General features: G+C 39.4%; 1 protein-coding gene across 2 annotated transcripts in view; it reads right to left on the reverse strand.

The window, feature by feature from the left end:
• Nucleotides 1-5,177: 5,177 nt before the first annotated feature.
• SOCS5 (suppressor of cytokine signaling 5) overlaps nt 5,178-27,609 on the reverse strand; it is a 33,849-nt gene continuing 11,417 nt past the window's right edge. For both annotated transcript variants that reach the window (XM_064708943.1, XM_064708942.1), the window contains exons 2-3: nt 15,361-15,452; nt 5,178-12,930 (exon numbers count right to left, since the gene is read on the reverse strand). In XM_064708943.1, coding sequence (XP_064565013.1) covers nt 11,308-12,918 — 1,611 coding nt within the window. In that variant the 5' untranslated portion in view covers nt 12,919-12,930; nt 15,361-15,452 and the 3' untranslated portion in view covers nt 5,178-11,307. The remainder of the gene's footprint in view (nt 12,931-15,360; nt 15,453-27,609) is intronic.

Below are 27,609 nucleotides of genomic sequence, written 5' to 3' on the forward strand. Positions count from 1 at the left end.
TAGTTAAAAAACCTTTATGTGAAGACATTTTCCTGAAGTCTTTCAGTCTTTTCCTCATCCATGCAAAGAGACTGGGTTGGCAGAAAGAAACATCCTCCCAAAGTACAACTTCAATAAGCTTGAAATCTTTCAGACAATAAAAAGTATGTGTCTGTCAAAGCACATATTCACTACACAAGTGGTCACAATATCATTTTTACAGGAGCAACATTCATTTCCACAGACTCTCCACTCGGTAGACAACCCTGCTATCCTTGGAATCTGAATAAATGATGAGGTGCAGTATTTTGCAATCCCTTGGAGAGAGGGGAGCAGGGCACTGATCTGCTGAAAGCTCACCATTCATGGAAGCCCTCACAACAGCACACTCCTTGGTAAAGATGCAACCACACTTCCAGGTAGCTGCTTTCATTACCCAGTTCACCAGAGTAGTCCAAGCTTCGCTGAGTGGCATTTTAACCACATTTACTATTTTAATCTTCTCACATTCATTATAGGTGGTGTCACAACCAGCTCTTTGGTTCCATAACCTTTAGATAAAAGAGCTGAGACCTGGACTTAGATTGTGGAAGGTGGTCACAAAAAATTTCATGCTGTTCAAATAGAAAACCAAAAGGTTCCTCAGTCTCCAAGATAAAATGAGATGATTCAGATTTGTGTATCTGCAGTTTTGGGGAAAACTGTAATTAGCACAAAACTCAGATAAAAGAGGAAAGCAAGTGCAATAGGCAGTTGAGTCAAGAGAGAGGCAGCGCAGGGAGGGCCAGCTAGAAGGGCATGCATTGCTCACCCTTGTCATCAATTTGACAGCCAGCAGAATGGTTGCTATGGGCTCAGCCATCTGATCTTCATAGATGTCTAATCCAATTAAAATACTTACTAAGGAAAGAGGTTTTAAAATAACATCTAGAGATGAAAAGTAAAAGAGAATGAAAGGAAATGTTTCTAAATCGATAAGCTTTCTAGCCATTGCAGGATGGAGGAGAAAAACAGTGTTTGAGCAGCAAAGATGCCAGAAACAAACTTTTCACTAAGAAGCTCAGACATCAAACAGTGTGCCAGAAGGAAAGGGAAGAACATGTCCCTGCAGAGAAGTGATGACTAAACTTGAAGGAGAGAATCTAATTACTTGGCTTAAGCATTCATTGCTGCTGTTAATTAGGGTATCTCCCAACAGAAAAGCAAAGTCATGATTTAACACTGAGGACCATATGACTAAGGGCAATGAATAGAGCTTTGAGTGGAGATGCTGATTTAAGACTGTGAGCAACTCTGAAGCATAGTGTTGATCAGTGTCTACTTGATTGTTATTGATTAGTTAATTACTTAGTTATTTTTGGCAAAACTTGCTGTACCACAACAAATTATAACCTATTACTGAGTCAAGTTAAAATGGACATAGTAAGACTAGACAGTGTTTTGAGAAAACCAAGAGGAGCCCTTTGAAAGAACCTGAGGGGGACAATTATACTGTAGAAATTATCCTTACACAGAACTGAAAGCAGCTCACTGCTCAGAGGGCAATTTGCTCATGATATGGGTACAGGCATTATCTCTGTACTCCAGGAGAAGGCAGCCCAAGGAGAGCCCTGTCAGGGCATTAACCAGGGCAGATGGGCACAATCTCTTACCTTGTACAGGACGAAAGGGATGCCAGAACTGGCCCTATTAGGATGGAGGGATTTGGTCTGTAGGCTTACTCAGGTAGGAGGCAAGTCAGATTCTCTCCTGTCACCTCAAAACTTCTGGCTAAAGGAGGATAGTAAAAGCTCTCTAACCACAGGGCATGGAAAGCAAGGTTGGGCTCTAGATTCATTCTCTGCCCAGCCTGCAATGGGGATCAACTCTTGTGCCTAACCCCCTCTCCTTCCACCTGCAATAGGTATCCCCAAGGAAGCCAAGGAAGATTGAGTCACATTCAGAGCCTCAGACCACCCTAGGCTGCCTCTTGAGGTGGCCCTGGTCCTGGGAGGAGCATAAGGATTGGAAATGGAAGCTTTGTGAAGAAGTTAAAGTTGCCAGAAAGCAGGACTCAGGGCTAGCTCTGGAGGGCACCAGTGCCTGTGAGGCACACAGTGCATGCAGCAAGTGATGACCTGCTGCAAAGTGACTTCCAAGGCATCCAGCAAGAGCTGCAGCCAAGTAGAGCTTCAGGGCGGTGCTCGACCTCTCTGGGCAACTGTATCTCTGGAGCCTGTGCCAGTCTTAAATTCCAGCCAGAGATACCAGACACCTGAGAATTTAAGGAGGTCTTAAAGTGACACATACCAGTCTTGCAAATAGCTCTTTCGAAGTTTGTGCTGGAACTATTTACAAGCACTTTTCCTTTACCCTCCAATATAACAAAACAAACAAACAAACAAACAAGCAAACAAAGATATAGTTGAGGTGACCCAGCACATAGATTAGGACTCCTTTAAGTATGGAATCAAGATGAAGCTAAAATAATTTAGAGGGGGAAAAAAAGCTGAAGCTGTTGCTGTTTCTAGCAAACACTTGAGTTAAAGCCCTACTCACAGAATGTTTTGCACTGGCTTTTTCCTGAACAGCATAAACACTGGCAGCACTCATCTGATGGTCAGCATTGACTCCACCACATCTGGAACAGTTTAAGCCACAGCCTTCATGCAAAGCCATGCCCGCAAAGTCAGGAAAGCAAACCTGCAGTTTAAAAGAAAAGCTGGATAGCTCAGGCTACAATGGTCATTTAGAAGAACAAGGATGAAAGAAAGCATCCTCCAACCATAAGTACACAACGTGTGCCAGGCTGGGGGTGGAGAGGAGAGCATCGTCACAAGCACTGCTAGGGCAGAAAAGCATTTAGCTGAAGTATCAAGGCGTCCACACGCCCGTAGTATGAATGGCTATACAAGCAACCACTTGAAGGGAAAGTGTGTCTTTTTTCTTCTTGGCACATAATGAAACTGAAGACAAACGGTGTATAAATAAAACAGGGTGCTTCTGTAGTACAGAATGATAACAATCTCAGCAATTCCTCAGCTCACGCCAGGAAATTCTCCTCACACACTGCGTGCAAGTTTATCAGCCTTATCAGATTGGACACAAGAAATAAAATTACAAAAGTGAGGAGGCAAAAGCCAGTGTCTCCACAATGGAGCTTCTAAGGAGCAAACACCACTTTACATGGGAAAACCCAAAGTATGGCTTAACAAAGGCTGGGTGAGGCCAGAAAGGGCATTTGGCACTCAGTGCCACACCACTGCGACCCTATGAATTGTGTACATCGTGTCAGCCATTCCTGAGCAAAACCACTCACGTGCAGACACACACACCTACCTCAGCTCTACCGCCCGCTGAAGGGAGTGTCACACACGTGGTGCTCCTCACCAGAGCACAAACTGTTGCACAGATGAATCAAATATCATCACTCTTCTTCCACGAAAGGGAAACCTGAGCAGCAACACATCCCACTTGCCCCATGTCCAGCCAGTCTGATTCCAAGCAGTTCTTTGAGGTCCTGTGAAGTCTTTGTCCCACTCTTGAAATCAAGATGAATTTACTTATTCCTACTAAAGTAACAGATGAGAGCTACAACTAATGCTATTCTGAAGATCAGAAACCCTGTAAATGGCAATTTTTATTCATCTGGTAACTTTTCAGGAGAAGCGGTGAAATCTCCACTGAAGGTTTACAACTTTGACTTCCTAGATACCCCACGACACCTGATGGGAAAGTGAAAGCAGTCTTCCAAGCAGGTCATGCCAACATTATTTCATCCACACCCAAGCTATCAGATGTTGGGAAGCTCAGATGTGAAACCACTCTAATGTTCCTCACACCACCAGCTGCTTCAGAGGTGAAGTGACAACACAAACCTTTCTTATGGATTCGTTTGTCCAGGTCCTCTGTGTTCAGTGGCAGCAATGTCACTTCAGCAATCTCCACTGTGCTTACAACTCTTGCATTGCATCTAGGAAACCAAATAAATGCTTATTGGTCCCTTAGAAGCCCAAGAAAAACCCTGTAGGGACAGATTCTTCCCTGCACAACCTGTGCTAGTGTAACAGACAAGTTCTTTGCAGGGCCTCTCCTACATCTATTCCATATACTGACATGTTCTCTTCTAGGTACCTGCCTAGTCACAACACAGCAGCTTTCTAAGACACTCCTAAAATTCCCTTCCCTAGCAAAGTGATGCAGAAGATACTGATTTTAGGAACTTCAGCTTCAGAATAACTGGTGTTTTGAAACCCTTTTGAAGTATTACTGTGCCTGTATTTTCCTTAGCTAAATACATAAAATACTTAATATAATATTAGGATATCTGCCATAAGTTTTACATAATTTGAGCTTAATTTAAAACCCACCACTACAACAAGTGAATCAATTTCCTTAACTTTCCTTTCTTAATCAATTACAGATTTATTTCAGGTGAGTTTAAGACACATAGGCTTCTCCATGTACCAATGAAGCTAAAACTACAAGGGCAATCTCTAGATAAAACAGCCAAAACCACATGGTTTGTTTTCAGGGTTTCAGTTTTCTATTAGTTCACCAGTGATGAGATATAAATACTCCAATGAAGCCTAGACTAAAAGTATTTTTAGGAGCAGTGGTCTAGAAAATATACAATTAACAAATTAAGAGGCCCAAAATAGTTCCACAGAGCAGCCCACGACACTTCTTCAGCTTGTCACATGGTTGTTGCTGTGCCCAGCTAGAACTGCTCACCAGCAGCATTTTGCTCAGTTTTCATAATTAGCTATAGGGTTTGCACTAATTTGCTTTGGGAGCAGCTCCCATCAGGCACAGAGCAGACACACTCTTAGTTTACAAGATGACATCTACATCTGTTCCTGAGTTTGTGCTCATGGGGGCTGTGCTCTAGAAGACACATCTATGTCACAAAAACATGTCCTTAGCCCACAGCTGGAGAGACAAACACTTTAAGTGATTTAAGTGAAAACTCACTAAACTAATTGATGAATTTCAGAGAGTGATAAAACTTCTGAAGACAACAACTATCAGTCTCTGGATCTCTTCACTCAAGTATTTTAGATGAAAGAGAAAAGAACTCTAACATGAGTTACTGATTACTTACTGTTCTTGACATGTGCAACTAAATATTTGTAAAACTATGCATTTACAGCACGGACTTAAACTCATTAAACCCACAACTTTTTGCTCCCAAACAAATATAAAAAGAAAACAATATGGCAGTTTATACCCCGTTTATTAAGACAGAGCCATCTATTACTTAATACACTGGTTGGGTAGCCATAAAACACATTATTTTCTTACTCTATTAAGATGCAAGACAGTTTGGCAACCAAATAACAAAGACAAATTAGGCAGGGTGGAGAAACATTTAAGCTGCAGTGAGTTAAAAACCATCTAAGCTGGGGAGACCTAAACCAGCAGAGTTACACAAGGTGCTGGCAGCGGGTGACGCTCGGCACGGCGTGCTTGCCAGCCAACTCCTCGAGTGCCCAGCGGGCCTGCCAGGCCCCTCAACTGGAATGTCAGAAAAGGTCCAGGGACCGTCTGGATGCCGCTGTGTTGGACATCTACCAAAGAGTGCGCCACCAAAGCTACAGTTTCTGTGTAGGGATCGCATAGTTCTTTGTAAGAATGAAGGCTTCTGGTAAGAAAGTTTATAGTGCAATCTGAATTAATTTGTGCCCACAGTGTCATTATTCATTTTCCCAAAACAGTTTAAATATAATTGTGTAGGAATTTGATATCTCTGTAAAGATATTACAAAGCAGTGCTTATACAGTTGGTGACTACATAGATTCAGTTTTAATAAATACATCTCTTCAAGCTTTTGCAAAACTACAAGCACGAAAGCAAGAAGTGGCAAAGCAGCCAAGTGCTTCTGTATCTTCCGAACGCTATTAAAATTCTCAGGGCTCTAAGGAGTTCAGATACCCTATCACACAGGAAGCACACCCCGTGTTCAGTTAACAGCTGCTCAGGGAAGAGCAAAACCTATTTCTGCTTCCGCTTTGCCAACGTGCCACCAAGTTACAGCTCCTGCTGAGAAGTCAGAGAGGTTGCTTTACTCCAGACAAGCAAGTTCAGATGTGTTTCTGCTTGTCAGCATAGCTGCGTGCTTAACATGGAAATTTGTAACATGAGCTGTATCGCACAGAGTTACACACTTTTTTCCTACTGAAGACAAAAAAGGGTCAAGCACCAGGAGCTTCAGCTCATAAATTCATTGTGTTGGCCCTAGGGAACCTTGCTGGTAACAGCTGTAGCCTTAATGCAAATTTACAAAGGGAACACTTACTCAGCTTGAAAAGCATACACACCAAAGTTACCCTGATAACAACAAATACGGTATCAGGTTAACATCCTGTTGATAGACAATTTCTGTAAATGGAATATTTTATAAAATTATAAATGGCAATGCTTCATTGAAATAACAGATTTGCTTCTTGAAACAACTATTCTTAAATCAGTCTGGCAATATGCAAGCAAATTAAGTAAAAGCACCAGATTTCAGTTTTCAAAAGATTGTAAGGTTTAAGTCATCAAGAGATTGTTTGGAGTTTGATTTTTTTTTTTAAAGAGTCTTGATTTAAGACAGTGACAGGGGAAAACTTCTAAAAAGTATCTTCAACAGATCCTTATCTCATTGCAAAACATTCACTTTAGGTATTTTGACATAAAAACATCAAACCTTTTCCTTTTCAAAGTCCTCATCAGGAACATTTTCAATTAAAAAAAAAAGGCTTAAAATTCAGACATTTGAAGTCAACTACATTCAACAGATACAACTCATGGTCAAGCTAAATGATTCTCTGTACATAATACTGCAAAAAGGAAAAGAGCAATTAGCAGTGTTACACCATGCTTCATAGGGATTAATACTTTAAAAGCCAACTGATTTGATTTCTACTTTAAAATAAACAGGTATGAAAAATCTCCTTTGGTCACAGTCCAGAGACAACTGTTTAGGTAAGTGTGATGACAGCAGGAAAAAACACACCAATCAACTGGTCATAATATATAAAAGTGCAGGTGAAGATACAAATACAATAGTCCTTTTAATTGCAAAGCATGTCATACACAGACAGAAAATAGACAGAACTTTTAGAATTCCAATATATTAATGCTCATCATATTGGTGTACTTCAGTTGCTTCAAAAAATTCCATGAAAGTAAACATGCTTGGAGGCATCTTATTAACATATAAATATACATGTGCCCGATACTTGCAGACTAAGGTTTGGCACATACGTGCTCACTTCACAACAAAACTTTCAAAAAATGAGGCTCAAAAAGTGCTGTCATCATTTTAAATGTGAGTTTTAAATGTCTTAAATGGAGAAACACTATTTTAGAAAAGAATCAACTAAGATTCAGGTCACATTTTTCCATTAAATACTGTCTTTCAAGATAACTTTGGGAAAAAAAGGAACCATGATGTCTGCAGATATATCTCTCTGGTACTCAGCAACTTCTGACAATGACAATTTCTGTCTTACATGCGATTCTGCAGCAGAGAAAAGCTTTAAACCATTCTGCAAATATTTTGGCTTGCACATGGAGACTGGAGCAAACAGGTTTTTTACTAGAGAAATTCAGACTCTTTGCTTGTTTCTATGCAGTGCCGAACCCTTAAGTTAAACACGGACTTAAGGATTTGAGTGACATCTGTAAGGCTTGACTTCATATTGTCAAACACTACAGAAAAACAGACACATCTTTTCACAAGTCTATGCTTCTGATTTAAGGACTGTAATTCTGTAAGCAGTAAGTCTTCAAATGCGAATAAAATTTAAACGTACATAAATGCAAAACATTAATTAGCAACTTATTTTCTTCACAAGTTCCATTCTGACAAGTAAATTATCTGGACAAGTGTACTTGCCTTACAAGTATTTTCATGAATTATGCATTTAAAACTGATAAACACCATAGACCTGATAAAACTGCTAAGAGATCCTAAACTCATAGACCCTTCCTGGATACTCAAAATCTAGTATATTTTCCTTTCTCCAATTCCACAGGGGCATAAAATACCTTTGGTAAGATTCCTCACAAAACCCTCCTACAGAGTAAGCACTTTCTATAGCTCTTTCTGCTGAAACGAGAATCACCTCAAAAAAACACTTGACAAGACTGAGGCTCAAAAACTCATCTGTCATGTAACCAAATTAGACTGGAACAATACAAGTGTACCTTTTTACATTGAATCCTACTGTTACATTTAAAAAAAAATAAATCAGTGGTTTGTGCACCTCTTTAAGAAATGTTTAAGATTTTCTAAATGAAACCAGAATGAGAATCACAAATGAGAAATCAACTATTTGCATTCTCCACATACTAGCATTTTAATGCCTTTAGAACTGAAAATGTATTCATTAAGAAATACACTGCAACTGGAATAGTCAACACTCAAGTCCATCAAAATTTAAAAAGTGATTCGTTTTAGCATAACCACACTAGCAAATTATTCTGTATATTTCAGTGAAGCAGAGCTTTAAAAAAGTTGTAGAGAAATAGATAATTCATTGGTGGCATGTTTTAGGGGAGCAAATCTCTCCATAAAGATTATTTACACAAATGCAAGAGCAAACTTTCTGAGATAAGGGTTTGGGGTTTTTATTTTTCTTTCCCAAAGATTCCACCACATGATTTAAAATTAGATGAATGTGTATTTCTGACCACATTGACAATGGCACAGCTAGTTCATGACAAGCAACTGCAACAAGAGTAAATGAAGAACAGGTCCCTGCACTGGGACAAAGCTTGGTTGCAGGCTGACTGTATGACACTAATATTGAAAGCAAGAATTTAAGTAAACTCATCTGGCATTCAGATCCGACTGAGGGAACAGTGAGAACGACACAGTGAAGGTACACTTAGGTGCAATTTCATGCTGGTGACTTTTTCCTCTTTTTATGCTTAGAGCAGATTTTAAACCAAGAGTTGCATATCCAATGACACATACACAATTCAAAACTTAAGAGACCAAGAGCACAGTTGTACACATAATTACATAAACTTAGTATTTACATATTCTAAACAAAGTTCCATTTTAACAGTTGAAGTCTTTTAACACATGAAAGAAGATAATCTACTACAAAGAATGCATAACGGGATCACAAACTTTCCACAAGCATATAAACACATGTTTTAAAGTGCTTTCTGGGTGCTTCAGATTAACCCCTCGCAGTATGAGCTATTCTGTAGTGCTGTTCCAGTCATTAGAAAATTATTTAAATCACTCCTCTTCAGGTGCATTGTGAGTTCAGGAATAATGACAACACCATTGATGTAAAAGCTTTAGGCTCCACCAACATAAATGTATACATTACTTAGGTTCAGATGAAGTTGTCAAACACTTTGGTTTATCATAGCTTGGGATAAATATTTGATAGAACAAAAATTGCACCTCTCCACTCTTGAGTTTGTTTTTCTTTAACTAAAAAAAATACCCCAACATAAATTGACAGTATTCTTTGGTAAAAACAGGACATTTGGCCAATTTGTGTGTACATCTATTTATCAAAATAGCCTAAAAGCGAACAAATGCCGCTGCTGTACCGTCAATTTACAGGAATAAGCATTCCTCAGTGGGGAGTATCAAAATATTAACCTTAGCAGTTACCTATACAACAAGCTGAAACACCTTCAGCAACCATTACAGGGGATCAATAATGTTTTAGAACATTTTTTGCTTAACATTTATCCTTTGCATTACAAAAACCTGTAAAATGCTCTATGCCTGCAGACAAGTCCACTACCTTGCAGTGACTACAGAAATGTTATTCAATGGTGTACACTGTCAAGTTGCTGTAACAAAAACCAGGAGTAAGGTGTGCTGACCAACTAATACTCAACTGCACAGTACTTGTGCATTACCTATCCTAAATACTAAGAAAAGCCTATTAAAAATTCATTTAACTGCTACAAGTTAGGTGAATATATAAAAACAGAGCAGATATACAAGTATAACACTGAACATACTGTACTTTATTAGCACAAAAAGCCAGAACAAGGCACAGCAAGCAGAAAAATACATCAATAGAAGGGTTAGTGTAGCATACAAGAATAACGTTTATTGTACTTGCAGCCAAAATGTTTCCTACCTCGCACAGGTCACTGCCGTAGAGAAGGAAGGAATCAAATACTGTAGCAGCTGGTAAAGAAACTAGGGAGCACTCAGAATTGGTACAAAACATTAAACAGGGGTCAGGGCATTCCAACAAGATTTTAGTGCAAAATATCTAAGATAGAACTACTTTTAAGTTCCATCTCCAAGTAAATAAGCAAACAGAAGTTAGAATCTTGTTTCTAAGTAATCTGTTGAAACTATCATCAGTGCATATTACTTTAAAACATTTTTAAAAGCGCAGATGGAAAGATATTTACAAATAAAGTGTACCAGTACCTTTGAAACCTGACATTTGCTTCAGATATGTCAGATTTTGTACTCTGATTATAGTAATTCAACCACTTGTCATGTTCTCCATAAAAATATCAGACAACTTTAAATAATTAAGAATTTTTTTCTTGTCACTATTACCTTCCACTGTAAGTTACTAGCAGTCAGGACACCAAAATCTGTTTTGGAAAAAACCCACAACCTTCTGTTTCACAGCAATAATCTAATTCTGTGTCCTGCCACAGAAGCAGCAATTCACACTGGAAGGTATTTTTAACTGTCTGAGACAGTATTACTTTTGCTAACAATGCCACTTAAATCTCCAAGTGTTTGTAACAGAATTACAGTACTGAGCAGGCATATTCAAGTCTTAATGATTAGGAAACATTATACACTGTGAAAAGCATGATTCATCTGTTAGCCTCAAAGCACCATTAACTCTTAATGGACTGCTTCTAATGAACTGCTCTTCATTACAAGAAAATATTCACTAGTATTTGGAAACTTGTTTGTGATCTAAATTATTACTTAGAGTTGAGGAAAGTTTTCAAGAAGAGAATTTTTAAAAAAATACTTCAAATATTAGCAAAATGCCCCTCCGATAAAGCCTTTCTTTAACAGCATTACATGAATGCCCCATGGGAAATGCCTCATAGTTTCTTCATCCAATTACTACAGCTATAAAAGGGAAACAAAATATTTAGAAATTAGCAAAAATATTTTCATTAGGCCTTAATGAAAAACGTGCAGAATTGTGTCTGCTTATTGTTTCCAAGAGGCATCACAACTTAGTTTGATTAACAGCAGGCAGCATCTGACAGGATACTAACACTCAGCTTAAATAGGGTATTGCAGAAAAGCTAGACGCCATCGGTGCGCTTGCTGCAGTTAAACTGTAATACACAAAAAAAAAGCACGTTCCAGAAGCTTATTTTGATTTCCTTTTACTTTGTTTTTATAGGTTCCCGCTCCAGCCATCGCACCCTGACTTTTTGTTTATAGTGATACTCCTTTAGAAAGTCTTGCAACATTGAGGGTAGAGGAAGGTCATCGATTCCATCGTACGTAGTGCACCTGCAGATTACCGCCCGGCAGATATACTGCAGACTAAAGGGGAAGGTCCTGTTCAGAGATACGGTGAGCAAGGGTTCAAAGAACATGCAAGAGCTGGGGTCTTTGTAGTGTTCCAGAAGCCCCGTGACGGTGGAGGAGTGGAACACACAGGGGTCGTGGGCATCAAAGCTGAAGTTGTGGTTCCACTGCTCGATGCGCGCGTGCAGCGAGCGGTTGTAGCGGCGGAAGCTCACCGAGAAGAGGTAGTCCTCCTGTGCAGAGTCCCTGAGCAAGAAAGTGCCTTCGGGTTTCCCCTCCAGAAGTGCTTCTGCCTCGTAGCGGTCCATGACGCCCCAGTAGCACGGGTTACCTGTGATCTGGAGCAAGTCTGGCACGAGGCAGTGGATGTAATCGATCTGAGTGTGCACTTTCCAAGCCCCCTGCCTGCTGATATGGCCATGGCTCTCTCCCGACATCTGACGCTGCTTCTGCCGGCGCGACTGCAGGCAAAGCGTCGTCGTGTCCTCTTCGGAGTCACAGCTCCCTGGAGGTGTTATGGTTTTGTCCCCGGTCAGCTCAGTCATACCAGGGGCTAACTTTGGTCCCAGTTTATACAATGGATTTACCTGTGCTGTAGCTTCAAAAGTGTGTATTTGGGCATTGGGAGGGGGATCAACCCCTTCTTCAATACTAAGCCTACGTCTCTCTCTGAGTCTGTCTTCTTCATCTTCTGTGGAAACCAAGGAAGGATCAAATGTGTCAAAGAAAGTTGAATGAGGGCTCACGGGTGCTGTGTGTTGTTTAATCAGATGCCACTTCTGGGCCAGATCTGAGCCTGCAGGAAAAGGGCATTTCTCAAGCATTAGTTCAGAGAGGTGGATCTTTCTTTTGTTAGAAAACAGAGGTTTGGACTGCTTGCTGTAAGTTCTCATGGGAAAACACAGCCCAACAGTATCTTGGAGACGCTGCCGCAGAGAACGGCTGCCCACTGTCCTGCTGGATACCGCGTCCATGTCATGGACTGAGCTCACCCCGTACCTTCTCTCCCTCCTCTGCAAACCGCTTCGTGTCCTACCAAATCTCTTCTCCGTATCCAAGGAGCTCTGTGTTTTGGTAGAGCAGGAATGCTTCTTCTTCCCACCCCAAGGAGCATGCCGAGAATATGAGTCCCTTCGAGCGAGCCTGGCTCCTGTGGTGACACATGAGTCATTCTCTTTCTCAATGCTTATTTCAACAATCTGAGGAATTTCTGTGACACAGTTTTGGTTCCGCCTTGCTGAATTCTTTGAAGGACTTAAGCCTAATTGCAAAGCAATGTTTTCTCTCAAAGGGCTGCTGGGCTGTTGTTGAGGCAAGTCAGTTATCTGGATGGCTTTCTCTTTACCAGACGAGCAATTATTGGAGTTCACAACTATACTTTCATTTTGGCTTCCACCCTCATGACTAAAGAGGTTCTGGCACCTGTATTTGAAATTGTTCCACATCTTTCCCACTTTATCCATGGATTATGTTATCTAAATCAAGAGGAGAAGAAATATTAAAATAAAAATATAGTTCTAAAACATGAGGATACATCTTCAGTTATCATTTAAGTTACAAACCCAAGATGACTATTATTAACTAAGTGAAATACATTTTAAAAAGTGCCCTAGACTTTGTAGGGTTATGTGGAAGCAAGATGCATCACACCATTTTGACATTTAGAAAAATATCCATATTTTTGATTATTTTCTAAATGAGTATTTAGTAAAATCACCACAAAGAAGGTGTTTAGGAAATTACAAACATTTCATTTACAAGTAGGCCCTCCAACTTTTCTATAGACATGTAGGTAGGCCTGCATAGTTGTATTTGATAAATAGGAAATACATAATCTAAAATCCTTCATTTAAGAAAGAATTTTTAAGTCATATGTTAGGTATGACTCCCTGATAAGCTTCCAATAAGCAGCAGTAAAACAAATCCTGTATAAGAACTCTTCAAGTCACTTCAGACTAGGAGAGCTGTTAGTAAAATCCAACAAGTGCACTGCAAATGTCCAGATGCACCATGTAAAAACAAAAGCTCCAGCTGCACACCACATAAATTCCAAGATATAGCTTTGTAAGATTAAAAGAATTAGCACAAAAATAGAAATTTAGGGGGGAAAAAAGCATTCATCCTTATTAGATGAGACAATCACCAAAAGACAATTTTAGAATTATAAAGTCTCTGATACATTAATATAAGCCATATGAAACAGCTGAAAAAAAACCCAGCAACCAATGATCGGCTTTATTACTTAAGATATAAAAGAATGAAAGAGCCCAAGGAGCTTTTCTATCTTTAGTAGGAACACTTAAAAAGAAAGCAGCTCCACAGCAGAAACACGATGACAGTGAATCATGAAGATACTGTAAAAAGATAAAAACATTAGCAGTGTGTATTCTGAAACTACATCTTTAGAAACTGAGTTTGATAATTGGAACAAGACTGCCAAAATTACAGGACTGCCCTAGGACAGAGAGAAAAAGGCTAATTCTGTACTAAAAAAAGTCAGGCAATGCCAAACTAAATTAGATCTAATTAAGTTCTGAGAGAAGTGCTAAACTTAAAAGACTAAAATACGTCATCTAATTTAACTCTTTATGGAAACTGCTCTGTTCTTTGGAAACAGATTATTTTGCAGCAACACTCCTCTGCTGCTGCACTACTTTTCTGTTCATAACTGGAGAGGAATCTGAAGCAGTGACTAAATGCACTGGGGCTCATGACAAAGTGGATGATAAACAAGTAGGCAATGCTCTGGTGATCCAGCCCACAAGTCCTTACAACAGGAGCACAGCTGTAAGCCTACAACTTTATAGCAGAGTCCACTGAGACTGGAGAAGAGCTTACAGAGGCACAGCTTACATGAGAAACATGAAAGAGAATGAATTGTAACACCTGACTGTGATAGGAACAAAAAACAAAAGCTTTCTTTCTCACTCTGTCATCAGATGATCCAGCAAACCCAGGTACCCAACCGCACTAAGCAAGACCACAAGAATTGAGTGTGGATGAGAGAGCTGAGGAACAGAGGAAATCAGGCCTCCAGTCTCTGAAGGTTACTGGTACCAGTTACCTACAACAGTGCTAAAGGACAATCTGCACAGCACCCACGTGGTTATTAAGAAGGCAAACACTTGCAGAGCAATGTTACACATAGAAGATGCTACACAGGTCCATGTATACATAAACACTGTAAGCAAAGGAGCAAAGCACATCTTCCTGATTAAAATAAAAAAATCCTTAAATTCTTTTTTGTTCTGGAGTTGTCTGGATCAAGCTGGGGAAATTCTAGGAGCAGCAGAACTACTAAAATCAGACCACATACAAATTTGCAGGAAGCAGCCAACATGTCTCATGTCATTGCAATGATCATAGCTGTTTGTGGTGTCTCAGAATACCCATGCTGACCATGAAGGAGCACATGTTTGCTGGCTGCCAGCCTGTCAACACAATATATATAAGGTTGACTTCTACACTTTTTTCTCAAGTTGTAAGTTTTTTATTCTCTTCCTGGACAGAGAGATGTTTAAAATTTTTGGGAAGAGAAAAGAATGAGATAATATACAAACACCATTTCCTTGGCAAGTCAGGCTAGAAAATGTGCACATTTTTGTGACAATGAACTGGAATTACTTTTCCCTCCAAACAATCACATGCTATTCAGTGGCGTCTTTTATTCTGAAATTGCTCTTTATTGCTCTTCCTTTGCACTACCAGTCTAAAAGGTCTTAGGGTGGAAAGTTCTCTACATGTGCCCAGAAAGCTTCAAGAACAAATAAAAATAAAAACCAACAAAACACTCCACCCACAACCCCCCCAGCATACTGGCTTGACAGACTGTACTTTTCTGAAGTTAAATTTAAAAGGTTAAGTACTTTTTGTCACACTCAAGAGAATAAAGATACCTTTCTTACCCAGAAAAGCAAATGAGTCACTGTGTCTTGTCTTGAGAATATACCTCAACATGAACTTGCTAGATTCCTTCTTTGACTTGTGGACATGTTTACTACAAAGGGAAAAGCAGAAATTTTGTTAATAGTTAGAATATCTTTTCATTTAGACATTTACTGTTAATCACTGACATCAAAGGGATATTTTATTATTTATTTCTGAAACGTGTCCATGTAACTGCCTGGTCTTTATATATTTTTAATGCATATTAACATAAACAAAAAGCTTCACAGAACTTGCTTTTTCTATACATTAACAACATTTGTCAAGTACAGTCATGGGAATGACTCTGAAATAAAACTTTTGACAACCAAGAGCAAAGCCACAGTATCTAGATCATTGAAGTGCCAGGCACAATGGGCATAATCAAGCCTATGAAATGGTTCCCCCACATTTTGGTCTCAAGTTGTGTTTGGCAGTGCTGTCAGATCACCACATACTCTCTCTCCTCCTTGTTTCCAGCTGCTACATCACATCAAAAGGCAGCTAAAAATACACACTTTTCTAATATTACTTTTCCAGGTAAGCAACTGCTGTACTCTCCACAAGGATGTTATATGATTGTGAAGCAAGAGCAATATGAACCACGATTCTAAAAATGGGAAAGTGGAATACAAGACAAGTTCTTTATTAAAAGAGTAGGTCAGCAGTTCCCTAAAATAATCATCATTGTTTTTCAGAAATCCAAGAGGAGTCGAGGGATTTAATATGCTCACACCACTGTCAGAAATCTAACAGTAACTGAACAGAGAAGATTTATTTGCTTCTCCATGCTAGATTCAAGGATAGCAGTAAGAGTTCAGAGAAAACATTGGGAATTTTTATTAAAGCTTTACACACAGAGCAGGAAGAAAAATATTGAAATGTACTTCAATGAAGAGCTACAGGGTTGAGCAATCTCTAAGTGGATATTAAAAGTTAATATTGCTATGCAGAAACTCCAGAGCAATGGCAGCAAAGTCCAAGTATTACAAGTTTCCATTCCCTTCTGGAGGCACTAAAATTGCTGAAACATTCTTAAAGTAAGGCCACACTACTGCTATTGAGATTCCCTAAAAGTAACCTTTTCAGAAGGCAACAGAGTGACAAGCACCAAGTATTTAGCCAATGAAGATCAAACCACAAGTACAGTTCTTCTGCAACTGTAACATTCACTCTCACTTCTTTTGTTCTGCATTATGTTCCTAGCAAGTTTACAAACACAAGACAGTCAAACCTATTAAAATGTGTTCAGTTCAAGGCCTTAACAGAGCAAATGCAAGGTAAATTTGCTAGAACAAGGGCTATCCAACTTTAAAACAAATCCTTACTTGGAACATTAGCTCATTCAGTCCTCTGAAGTTCATCTTCATTGCAAACAAAACCAGAGATACTGTTTTACTGGGCACAGGTGGCAAAGGGGCTGCATGCAAACCATTTTAACTCATCAAAAATTCAAAAAACCCACACGGATGCCTATCCTGAAGTGTCATGCTTCATGGCACTAGCTCACTAGCTTTATATGTCCCCATTCTTCTCAGTTCTGCTCAGAAACACGAGCAGTCAATACACACCTATCCCATCCCCACTGCCAGCCAGCTGACACGGCCTGTGGGACAAACTGCCAGGTGGCTCCAGGTGGGAGTGGTTTCTTTGGGAACCAGCCTTCCCTAATGGAAAACAGTTCCTTGAATTTGGGCAAATTGTCTCAGTTAAACATCTCAGCCTTGTGTTAGAATAAAAGTTGAGTCACTGGTAAAATATTTAAAATTCAACCTAGTGATTTTAAATTACTTTAAACCAATGTGCAACAGATGTGTGGTTTCACAGATTTCTTGTGGCAGCACTAAGCTTGACAAAATAAAAATTGTTTCTGAACTGGTTCTAAAGCCATCCTAGTTTTACAAAGGAGCACCGCCAGTGGTTATTCTAGCCTAAACAGGAAATCCATTTCATTCCATCAAAATCCACAAAGTGAATCCAACCATTTGTAGATTTTCTAAGGAAAAAAAAACCTCAATTATTTCTTCTTAGAAAACTAGAGGTTCTACTGATGTTCTTAACACAATCTCTTTTCAACTAAAAATTATTTCTACCTACTTTGAACTGGCATAAATGACCTTAAAAATAACATATAATAAGCACTCTATAGGGATTACAGAAGCAATGAGCAGCAATACCTTCGTGCTATACTCCCATTTGCAGTAAATTTAGAGACATTCAAATGCATGAAGTTTGCATGAGTGTAGTCTTCAAGTATGCTGAGAGCACAAATACCAAGTTTGCATGAGTGTAGTCTTCAAGTATGCTGAGAGCACAAATACCGAGACAACAAAGAAATTTTAAGCAATATGATAAAGCTACACTTGCAACTTCTTTGCAATCCTAAAATACCACATATTAACAGATTACTGTGAAAACTCAGACCATTCTTTCCAGAAATGTCACAAGATCTAGGCAGAGCTTTCTGCCTGTGACTTCGAAGGAACTCTATTCAAAGTCAAGGCTGAGCTCTGTCTGAAAGAAAATGCACTCATTTCACCCAGTTTAAAATTTATTCAGTATGGTTTATTATATTCAAAGTATTAACGCCTAACAATGTACCATCTTCACAAAAGATGATACACTACACAAACTATGATACCTTACAGAACAGGCTCAAAAAAAAAAAAACCTACAAAGTGAAGTAGCTAGAAACCTGCACACTGTTTAGCTCAATATTAGCTGGAGCCTGCACAGGCAAACCTGCACAGGCAAACTGGCTACCACATTCCCTGAACCTGGTGCATGAACCACAGAGGTACAAGCAAAAGCCTGGAGGGAAACACTGCTGCTATTTGTGTCATTCCTCAAAATGATTTGCTGAGCAGTGGCAAGAGACTCTAGTTAAAGATACTGCTTTCATTAAGGGCTGCTTGCTGAAGAGGGCACTGCCCCGTGTGCCGTGTGCCCGCTGCAGGCTCCTGCTGCAGGGATGCCCTGAGGGAGCTGCTCCCACCAGTGCTCCTCAGCCTCATCCAGTCACAGTGAGGAAGGCTGGCAACCCCTGCATCTGAAGTAACCCACTCGAGAAGGAAGGGCAGTACTAAGGATTACAATGCACATTCCAGAAATAATTAATTACTACTGTAATACTAGAGATAATGTTTCTGAAAAACAAGGAATTTGTTGGCTCAAGAGGAACCATGCATTTTTCTCCACACACAAAAATGTTGCTCACTGCAGACAGCTCAAAGGGCTGATTTAGAGGCCTGGAAGGAAAAGGTGGCTGCTTTTTTTTTTTTTAACTAAAGAAGGTAAAGGGGCCAAGTGTCTCAAGTGCTCATTAAAGCCTTATTAGGATAAAGTACTACTGGTTTTTAACTATTAGGCTTTGATAAATTGGAAGTGCAGTTGCATAGGAAGATGAATACGAAGGTTTGAATCCCCAAATCAAAACTCAAACCTGCCAGAAAAGAGGCAAAGGACACAGAGCTACAATTCCAACAACACACAGAATTGGCCTAAGTCAGCACTGCAACCAAAAGAAATGGCGTCAGCCTCTTCCTGGCCACCTGTGCTGGTGCAGGAGGTGGTCTGTACACCATATGGCTGCTCAGTCAACCAGCTCAAGGAACTGATCCAGACCAAAATGAATTCTCAGAAAAAGTCTCAATCATTTACTCCATCTGGTTTATGACTTCTGTACAAACATTCAAGTTAACACATGGGAGGATCAGATGAGGAGGGAGGAAGCAGCAGCCAGGGCAAGATTGCTTCCTTCCACAGCAGCACTGGTTAGTTCTGCTGAAGTTATGATGTTCTTAGATGGCTACTTCGAAGAGAAATCTCCATTCTCAACTGTGGGGCTCTGGCTGCAAAAAAAGAGATTAAGACTCTATTTGAGATGCTGCTTTGAACACTTGTATTGAAAGTTCAGCCACTGAAAACCTTTACTTCAAAATTAAAATGCTGAGTTGGCTTGATGAGTTCTGCTAAAACACAAGGAAAGCTGCAAGCTTCAAGGACTTAAGCTGGCAGACTGTCAAGTCAAAATCTCCAACAATGATATTTTGCCATTGCTCCAACCCAGAGTAAGAAGCAAACTCCTCCTCGTCAGTGCAGATTTGCATTGAGCAAAATTCAGTCTTAGCTTGGACAGCTGATGTTCTGCCAGTTTCTCCCCAAGCAGCTACACACTGGTAACTTCAGTCCAAAAATACTGCTCCAAGACTCAACAGTGGGAACATTCTTGTAAGCCCCTTACTAGGCTTTGGGTTTCCAAAAGGACAATTTTGGGACTATGTGTGTTCACCCTGGATTGAAAAGCACTGTACAGTTGCTATCCACTTCTTTGCTGATCAGAAAATCTGAAATCCCTGAAGCAGAAAAGCCATCAATAAAAGAACAGAAAGTTGTGGCACTGAATCCAAACTAGAGACAACTGCTTTTTAAATACTTCTTTCCCTCTACTTACACAAGTTTAGTAGGTAATAACCATCATGAGGTAAGCTGGTAGTTCTAATTATGTAAGAATCACAGAGCAAACATGAGTTTCAGATATTAAAACAGAAATAACACTACACAGATTTACCAAGAACTCCACATAGTGGTAGATTTCTATGCTAGAAACTGCAAATTCAAGACAATGGCACACATCAATTCCAAGTCAAGAAACCTTCAAATCATTTAGGCAGCATCCTGATGGCAGCCACTCATTGTAACATGTAAGTCCACACAAGCAAGATTAAATTAAAGCAGTTTCCTTTAAGCTACCTCCATACACCCTAAGCAGGCAATTCAATTTCACCTTAACATTTAAAAAACCACCAAAAACAATGAGCATGAAGTTAGCAAAGTAAAATACCTGCCATGAAAAGGAACTCTAGGTGATTTAGTGTAGTAATGGCTCCCATACTGTTACATTTAACTCTTCTCACACAGAAGCTGCCACTATACTTTTTAAAAATTCATGTGGATAGAATAAATGGTTCCAGTCAGTGTTCAAGTGAAGTACAGCAGCCCCCTTGATGACTTCTGCAAAAGCCATAAGTACTCCAAGAAAAATGATGGAGCTCTCCTCTAGTAGAGAAGAATTTGTTTCTACTTCTAAGAACACTAATGAAGCATATCCTCCTCTACAAAATTCTAAAATATAAATAGGTATCAAATTGATAAAAAGAGTGATCTAATGGTTATTTGTATGTAATTCTTGGAAGTTCTGAGTTAAGAAAAAGCATACCTTAATAGCTGTGCCTCACTAAAAGCAAAGGAAATTGGAAGCAAGGTTGAAAAGATGAGTCAAATCACATCCCACATATTTGACAAGCTCAGTAAAAACATCCAATTTAATATATTTTGTAAACAGAGCACTTCATTTAATTGCAAATGGCCTATTTTCCAAACACAATCCTTCTGTTCTGGGGTCAATTTATACTGGTTTAACAGTCCTATTTTTTCTCACTACATTTTTCAAAAGCTCAACAGCCTGTCTAATGCCTCTCCCTCACCACTGTATCCATGCCCCCCATCAGCTTACAGGCACCTCCTGGACACAGAGCTTTGCTCATGCACCCTTCCCCTGTGTCCTTTCAACCTGACCAAGAAAAAGATCATGTTCTCCAACACAAACTAGCTACCTGCCACCTCTTATCAACGGATAAAAACAAAGTTGTACTTGTCTTTCTCTAGCAATGTACCTAGAAGTGACCACATAGGGAAAAGCATTATTGCCATTCATGAAATTTGCAGAAAAAAATAAAATAAAGCAGTCATTCTCTCAAATTTAAGTGAAATGGAGAAAAAAGTTCAAAAGTTTCTAAGACCATGACAGCTTAGAAGAGTAACAGCCCAAGCTGCTACCCAGCTACAGCTATGCTTACAGCAAGCAGAAGGTGGCCTGAGATGGACAGTTCTAATAACAAACATAAAGTGACCTTCATAATGACTTAACTCCCAACTCACATTCTGTCATGCCAGAAGTTTGGCAAGTAAATGCTATCACTACAGCACCACTGTAAATCTTAGATCAGTTTCTGTACAGAATACACTTTAATAAAATAGAAAACTGAGTAACTGCAGAATGAGACCAGGGGATTTAAGCTGCAAAGCACATTTGGCAAGCAAGGAGTTAAAATCCTGCCTAAGACTAGCCCACAGCTGCTGTCAGCAGTCAGGCTTGTCAAGAGAAGCTCTGGGCTGTCTTGACAAGACTAATTGGCAGCAAGCACCTGGTTCCCCAGGCTGGGCCTGGGGAAGGTAAAAGAACATAAACCCTGCAAAGAAGAGGGAGAAGCAGCTGGAAGGCTGCCAGTAGGTCTAGCCTGTTTCATGTTTTCACTTTAATCCACAGGCAACTTTATCCTAGACTATACCCAGCTAGAGCTATCAGAAACATTTCAACTTCCCGGCTGAAGGAAACCTGTGCTTTGTGGTTCTGTACCTGCAAGTTCTGCCAGTGAGCGCTCACCAAGCCTTGGAGTGCAGGGTCCTGCTGCAGCACAGCTGGCTGCAACATCAACACCAGAACTAAATTCCAGTGCAACTGACATTTTGGTTTTCTAATGCCACCATTTGCTTACAGGTGTTACCATAACTTTAAAATTATGGACTAAATTGCCAGAAAATGTAAACTAAGACTGTTCTGGATATTCTGTACATTGAACAGATAAAGCATGAGCAATGACAACTTATGAACATTGCAAATTAAACTGCATCTTTAAAAAAAGTTTAAAAAAAAAGGTTTAAAAAATCCCCAACATTCTGGAAAGTAGCTAGAAGTAGAATGTATGAGGAATTTTAAGTGGGATTTCCAGAAAAGTTAAAAGACTTTAAAAATATTTTGACCTCTGCTAAGAATCATGATTTCAGTGAATGTGAAGCTTTCTGAAATTCTGCCCTTGGTTTTTTCATATTAAAACTCAAGTAAAAAAAACTTAAAGAATTAGCTTTGCAGGTTTAGCCCCCGAGGTAGGAAGACCTTTCTTAGGGCTAAGGAACAAAAAAAAAAAAAAAATCCTTTAGTTAGTTTAGCTGAGTTTGTATAACTGAACCAACAAGCATCTAGTTATATATAGACATACACAAAAATTGATATATGTATAATACCAATATACATCAGAAATTTTTGTATGCAAGGTAATGTAATGACAAACATTAAAATGTCAGAATGAAATTTCTTCAAAACAAATTGCTCAGCAAATACATTGATTATGTCTTGGCCAAGTTTTACATTTTAGGTATTTTAGCTTGCTAGTCAAGAATTCTAACAATGAAGAGCAGCACTAAGTTTCCCTATCTCAAAACTGGAAATTTGGAAGTGTACTTGGACATAGTCTCAGTTTGAAAAACACTTCAATCAATAAGAATTAATGCCAATTGATGGTGATTGGGAGAACAAAAGATTACAGTGGAACAGCTTGATAGTCAACCCATGTTAGCAGTAGCATCACTGTGCTCTTACCTGGGACACCACAGGAACTACTGTAACATTCCTTTAACTGCTCATGCTACTAAGCAGTACCAATACAATGATCCATAGGCAATAACTAAAAAGAAAACACCCCAGGGTAATGAGATTAAAAGTTACTGTGTTTAGTTACTGCTCTAGCAATAACAAAAAATGTTTCTCTGCCTGACAGCAAAGGGTCCAGCCCTTTGCAACACCTGCTCTCCATTTGTATCCAGACTGCTAATGAGTAATCCAGAGGCTCTCTTGGTCTCCACTCATGAGCTTCATGACTCAGTGTTTTTTTAAAAAAACAAACAAAAACAAATATAAACACCTAACCAAAAAACCCACCCCAAAACCACACCAAGACAAACAAACAAAAAAACCCCCAAAACCCACCCACACCACACTTTCCTTGTGCCATGCAAAACCAGGAATGCCCATGATTCAAAACACAGGACCAAGACGTACCACAAAAGCTTCAAGGAATGATATCCAACCCTTCACACAGTCAGAAATGTAAGATTATGACTACCTGCACAGGATATGCATTGCAGAGACTGAACAAGCACTGGTAAGAAAATCAGGTCTTTCCTCTGAAGAGCATCAGTTGCCTCAGCCCATTACAACTGAGGTGCTAACTAGATTATTACACTACTATCTTATCTTCAAGGTGCTAGACTCCATTGCACAGGAAGATGAAATAGGATAGCAAGATAGATAATATGTAGCTACATCTTTCTTCTTTGTTTTACATAAAGCAATCAGTTAAATAAAAACTATTTTAATGAAATGCTTATTCTAGCAAAGAGGCACCTGTGCATGTTACATAAGTGAGCCCCCACAGGATGAGAATTTTCTAAGAAAAATATACATCTTTGGTTAGCTCCTAAATTCTTCTCAAAATATAGAAATGCTTTGTCTTTTGAAATCACCTATCCAATCCAAATGGCTGACTCCAGTTATCACTAAAGGATTGTTGCAGCAATACCCCAGCCATGAATCACTAATCCACTGGTTAGCTAATGGGCATTCCAATTAACCAATAGGCAAATGGCCTACCTAAAAAGACAACTCACTAACCTGTGGTCCCACTTGAATACCTATACACCAGCTCATTCAGTATTGGAAAGCTGCTTGGTATCCAAGGGCTCCTATCTGACATGGATGAACACAACTTACAGGCTGCAGGAACTCCAAGAAGATGCAGACTAGAAAAATGAATCTTTACAACACCATTGCCAGCTGCCTGGGACTAATAAAACCTGTAATGCTCTTTGGCCCTGTGAAAGCAGAGACTCAGTTGCATGAATGGCTTACCCTGCTTGAGCAGGGAGGTAGGACCAGATCATCCACTGCAGACCCTCCCTTCTAACCTTACCTATTCTGGCATGCTGGAATGGCTTAAGAGGCTGCATTCCATGCAGGAAGAGCCTGCAGCACCACAGAAAATTGAGCAAATCTAAATCAATGATTACTGAGTGATAAACTTGTCAGAGGGCAGCTATTGAAGAGTACAGTTCTTTCTAGGTTGTTTCTCACGAACAGAATTTAGCCATAGAAAGGGCACCCTAAGGGTGACAGTCCATGATAATTAATCTACCATTGCTTTGCTCCTATTAAAAAGAATATTCTTGCTTTCCTCCCATCCCCTTGCATCAGTTCCAGCATTCATCTGACCTCCATTTTCACCATAAGCTAATTGATGGAAGCATCAGACAGACAAACAGCACTTCAATGAGAAAAAAGAAGCCAGAAGAGAGAAGTGACAGCATGGAGGTAGGAGAATTTTAAGTCTTATGCCAAGAGAAGGAGGCAAAAGAACCATGTCTACCAGCAGCAGTGAGCCATTAATGCTGGTTTAGCCATTTCTGTGAAACCTACTCCTTAATGTTAACCAGATTCTCCTTATAACCTGAAACACATTTTATTAAATCAAAATCTTAATTGTAAAACAAAAACTAAAACTTAGCTTCAAGACTAACCCTCATCTAGAAAAACACTGTACCCTTCAGAAGATCAGGAACTGTAACACTGCTAACAGGGAAAACTATTATTATAGAAATATAAGAAATATTCACCTTTATTTTTTTAAAAAGGTGGTTCAACTGCTACTTGAAAGACCAGACATTTTCTGGTATTTTTTATAACACACAAGAACATTTTAAGAGCACAGGAACAACCTGTTCAATAAATGAGTTCAGGAAGTTGTGATCCTTAAGCATCCTCCATGATGAAAAATACTTTGATTCTTGATGCAAAAAAGAAATTAAAAAAACATCATTATGAGACATGGCAATTTCTACATCTAACAACTTTCACCCAGGGGACAGGAATTCCTGAAGAAAAACATGCAGCATGGTGATCACAAGAATGAGAATTCCAAATTCTAGATTCAAAACTAGATGAAAACTAAGAAATTTTCTTAAAATACTTATGAACAGTCACAGCTGGAGCACCCTTCAAACCATTATATAAAGTTGTATGGTCCAAATAACTAAAACCAGTGTGCAAGTTCAAAGATCTCAAACTCTTCTGCTACAGATTGGCAGGAATCTGCCACTTAGGTGGGGGGAGGGAAAACCCCAGATCACTGCCTAATGTTTGACTGTACACAAGGCTACAAAATTCTGATTGTACTGGCACACAGTGGCACACAGACATACAAAATTAACTTGTAGGTAACTTAAAATCTGTCATGATTTGAAGAAAAATGATTTATCTTCATAAGAATTCTGATCAGCAGGCAGACTGGAACATTCTTGCAGCAAAATCTGTTTGCTCCTATACTGAATGAACATGGAAAAGAAGCACCTGATCCAGCAGGTACCAACTTCCTGAGAAGCTCACACTGCCACAGTGGGCTCTGCTGCTGGTTCAGAGGAAGGACAGCAATGAAATCCAGGGAACGCTCTCTCACACAGCTCCAAGCATCTACATAATTGACACAGATTTTGCTACAGGGGAAATGCTTTTGAAAAAAGAAATTTTCAGCTGTGCTGTGTCAACAGGCAAGGCATCTTTCTTAAAGTTTAAACTAGTCACCTTAAAAACAGCAAAGAAAGTCAGTCTACTTGGTGGCCCCGAAGTCTTTTCCCAATAGGAGACACATAATTCTGAAAATATTTTCTTATCTTTTTCCTTTTTTAAAAATAATTTATTTATTACTTTCACCTAATGCTTCCTATCATCAGGCACATTCGATTGCTTTCTCTAGTTTTCTCATTTGGTCAGAATTTCACAGGCTGGGTAGCTACTGAAAATAGTTCTTTAAAGTCTAAGTTGTTGGAAAAATGTCAAAAAAAGTTACATTTTTGTCGCCTTTAAAAAGCCACCACCTCATTTTATAAATGCAGGAAGTTCAGCCTTTGTGTGGAGTATCTTCTGCTATCTTTACAAAGGTTGAAATAAACTTGGTCCAGTTTGGAACTCCTAGAGAAAAATACCTTTAGGTTCATCAGCCTAGTAGTCCTTTGAGATTTTATCTGTGAAGGTCTCTGAAGAATCCTATTGAGGTTTTTGGCTGTCACAGCACTGAGTCCTGACCAAAAGCATAGACCCTGTGTGTGGGCAGTGACTGAGCACCCCCTACACCCCCAGCTCCACGAGTGTGATCAGTGACACCCTTGTGGTGCTCAGAAGCAGCAAAGGCATTCAGATATAGAAGAAGCCAAGCTTTAGCCCAGTATGGACACCTCAGCTTCTCTTGAGTCTCAACAAAAAGTCACAGTCAAAATACCGGTGTTGGCAGGAGTCTGGAGATACTGCAGAGCCAATGGGGCAGCAAAGGAGGAGGAACAAGTGCACGATTCTGGAGCTGGCACATGTCAGGGCTGTCTCAGAGATTTCCCTGCTGGCTTTGTGCCATAGGACCCCCCTCAATCAATTCACTCGGGACAATTCTGGCTCCCATGCTCTGCACAGCTTATTGCAGCCCAGAAATGTACTTGAAAGAAAAACCCTGCTGAGCATACAGAATGCAGAGAGTCTCCAGGGTGCCCCACAAAAAAACAAAACAGAAAACTGTCATGTTCAGATCAGAAATTTTCAAGAAGAGAACTGGCTCAATTTTTACAGATTTTCATGCAAAATTAAAACAATACTGCTCAGCCAGAGGCTGCCCACAGACAAATTTCATGTAAATGTTCCAGTTCAGAGGTGCACTACAATATTTCAAAGTAGAGACTGACATTAAAAAAATGGCACAATTATTCTAGTTCTGTTTCTGAAAGCAGATGAAGAATTTTGGCAAAAAGCTTTAAACAAAATTAAACTCAAGGCAAAGAAAAGCCTCTAAGTATTTCGGTCCAGGAGATCAGAGATCGGGAAAGTTATAAATAATTGAATACACCAGCTGTCAAAATTTTTCCAACACTTCCTATTATCTGTGGAAGAAACAGATGAAGGAAAAACACCACTGGGAACAATGACTTGTGTGAACTCCCACTTTCACTTAAGCAGCAATGCTCTTTGTTACAGAAGTCTACAGCTGGATAACAAAACAGGATGCTTTGTCAATTATACAAAATCAAACAATTCAAATTGTGCATTCTGACTTTGCAAACCGCTGGGTGAACAGCTGGACACTAAGAGTTATCTGTGTGATGACCAGTGTCAGGTTCAGTGAAATGACAGCACAGAATGGAGCCAGCAATCACAAATAAAACATAATACTATCTTCTTTTCTAAAAATTCCAATTGCTTGTTTACTCATTGTGACCAGGTAACATTAACACTCTATACCATCTTATTTTTTCCTGAAAAAATCTGCAGGTAAATCAGAGTGACCTTTGCAAGCCTCAGA

This window comes from Zonotrichia leucophrys, chromosome 3 (genome assembly GCF_028769735.1).
Source record: "Zonotrichia leucophrys gambelii isolate GWCS_2022_RI chromosome 3, RI_Zleu_2.0, whole genome shotgun sequence".
Classification (NCBI taxonomy): Eukaryota; Metazoa; Chordata; class Aves; order Passeriformes; family Passerellidae; genus Zonotrichia; species Zonotrichia leucophrys.